We start from the raw sequence: 2743 nt of genomic DNA on the forward strand, positions 1-2743 counted from the left end.
TATAGTAAAGTAAATAATATATATATATATATATATATATATACGTATATATATATATATATATACGCACAAAATATACATATATATATACTTATTATAATGTGTGAATATGTATATATATATATATGTATATGTATATATATATGTATATATATATATACATATAAATATATATATACATATACATATAAATATATATATACATATACATTTTTATTATGTGTGAATATACCCTATGCAACCGCCCTCCACTACATCTGTAACCTGCTCTCTAACGCCTTGAGCGCGTCTCCCAAATCCAAGTCATCGATATTCATGGTCACCACAGCCGTCACATCATTACTCGCACTGTTCTGCGCATTCATCCCCCTTCCACTACCACCTTGCATACCCATTCCGCCTGCCCCATTGCCCGAGCCTCCTAAGTTCGGCCCGTTTTTTGGACCCGCTATTCAGCAGCACGCTATCCTCGAGTTGTGACGATATCGTGGGCAGCATCCCATGCCGGCTACTAAAGTCCCTATTCCGCGAAGGATCTCCTACGGACCCCGCACTCTTGCACCTGGGCCGGTTGAAAGCGGACCGATTTGAACCCATACTCCCAACCCCCGGCATCATACCCCTTTGCAGACCCTCGCCATCGCGTGGTGAGGGCTTGCCCATCCCCGTCATCCCGTTCCCAAACGAACCGGTATTCATCCCGTTATTGTTGTTGTGACTGTTATTAGCATTCATATCATTCAGGTCGAGGTTCCTGCGGTCAAAGCCCATGCTGAAATCGTTGGCCTGCATGTTCAGGTCCATGTGACCGCCGCCGATGTTGGGCTGGCTACTCGTGCTGCTGACCAGCGCATTACTGTTGCCTTGACTGCCGCTATTGTTGATGTTTATCGCAGCACTGCTACTGATGTTGTTTATGTTGTTGTTGTTGTTGGTATTGCTATTGTTGGACTGGGCGTTTGTGTACGTGTTATAGGTGTTGTTGTCTTGCCCAGGGAAGCCCCCGCTGTTTCCCAGTCCGCCGTCTGCGTTGTTCAGCAGCCATGACAGTTCAAGGTCATGCGGCGAGTTTTTGTCGCCTGTGATGAATGCATGGCGGCGGAATATTTAGCGATTAAGGTGTATATGAGTATGTATATGTATATATATATATCTTTTAAATATATATATATATGTGTGCGTGTATTTTATTTGAAGGGAAGTTTAGATATTGATAAGTATATATGCATATGTATAGAGGGATGTAAAGAGGGGTGTTTGGTTATTGCTATGTATATGTATGGAGTTGAAGTAATTGATATGTATATTGTATATGTATGGATGCCAAGTGGGTATTTGTTCATTGATATTTATATGCATCTGTATCGACAATGTTTGGTTATTGATATGTTTATATGTATGTATATGTAACAATGATTTTTTTTGCTGTGTGTATAAGTACATGTGTGGAGAGATATTTGGTCATTGATATCTGTATGCATATGTTTTATATATATATGTGTGTCTGTATATATATATTTATGGATAACAAATTTGTATTACTGAGCACATCTGTCTATGAATACAACTTTTTAAATTTGCATGCCTGTACGAATAATAAAATACAAACGATGCCCACAAGAAGATCTTCCTACAAAATAGGAGAGTATGCCACGGCACATTGAAATAAAAAATACACTCAATAAGATTGAACATATACATAACAGACGGACTTGGCCTGCACGCAAATTACTAAAAAAATTATACATTACAAGTAGGACCGAATGCAAAGGGTCTCTACATTATGGTGCGCATAATACTGTAGCCTATCTAGTTTAGGAGGCTATATATAGACACTTGACAGGTAAAAACTCTAAAACCCAAAAATGGATGTATAATTTCATATGTGGAAGCTACCATACCATATATGTCGTAGGCACACGCTCTGTATTAGTATCTATTTGCAAGCTCAACACATGTTCAAAATTGCCAACACTCTACTAATGTGTATAGATACGTATACATTTGCAGGCACATATACGCATAAACCCATACACTTACGCAACCACATCGATAATGCACATACATGCACACATACTAAGTGCGCACGCGTTCACCACTATATGGACCCGAAGGGTCACATATCTACCTATTAGTGAGTGTGCAAGATTCAATCTCGTCCTTGCGCATATTTAGCTACCTCAGTATACTTGGCTATATACACTCAAATCCACATGAACGTTTCCAATCGAGTGCCATACATACACTTACACATACAACTGCCCCATTATAAAGAGTATTGGCAGTTTTATATCCACTTACTATCGAGTGTGAAGGATTCCATCTTTGACCCCAAACTGCCCGAGCTGTGGGTCTTACAGATAGGTTTATTCTGAGCATAATTCCCCGGTGCTAACATCCTCTGCGATTAATTGAAGGGTTGAAACAATGAGATGCTATGCTCCTGCATATACATAGATACATAGATACACATGTGTATCAATGTTCATGTATCTAACAATATAAATTCGTATCAACTCTTTCGATAAGCTATACTATATACACACAATATATATATATATATGGATGTATATATATATATACATATATATACACACACATATATATTTATATATATGTATATATATGTGTATATATATATATATATATGTGTGTGTCTGTGTGTGTGAATGCATTTATATATATGTATATATATATATATATATATATATATGTGTGTGTGTGTCGTTGTCGTTAGTATATG

General features: G+C 37.6%; 1 protein-coding gene across 2 annotated transcripts in view; it reads right to left on the bottom strand.

Annotated features, from left to right (window-relative positions):
- SARC_10732 overlaps positions 1-2421 on the bottom strand; it is a 3244-nt gene extending 823 nt beyond the window's left edge. The window contains exons 1-2 of one of the 2 annotated variants that reach the window (XM_014295216.1): positions 2302-2421; positions 392-1079 (exon numbers count right to left, since the gene is read on the bottom strand). In XM_014295216.1, coding sequence (XP_014150691.1) covers positions 392-1079; positions 2302-2398 — 785 coding nt within the window. In that variant the 5' untranslated portion in view covers positions 2399-2421. Of the gene's footprint in view, positions 1-211; positions 1080-2301 lie in introns of those variants that run through there. The other variant, XM_014295215.1, reaches the window with a different exon arrangement.
- Positions 2422-2743: the final 322 nt, after the last annotated feature.

This window comes from Sphaeroforma arctica (genome assembly GCF_001186125.1).
Source record: "Sphaeroforma arctica JP610 unplaced genomic scaffold supercont1.1366, whole genome shotgun sequence".
Classification (NCBI taxonomy): domain Eukaryota; class Ichthyosporea; order Ichthyophonida; genus Sphaeroforma; species Sphaeroforma arctica.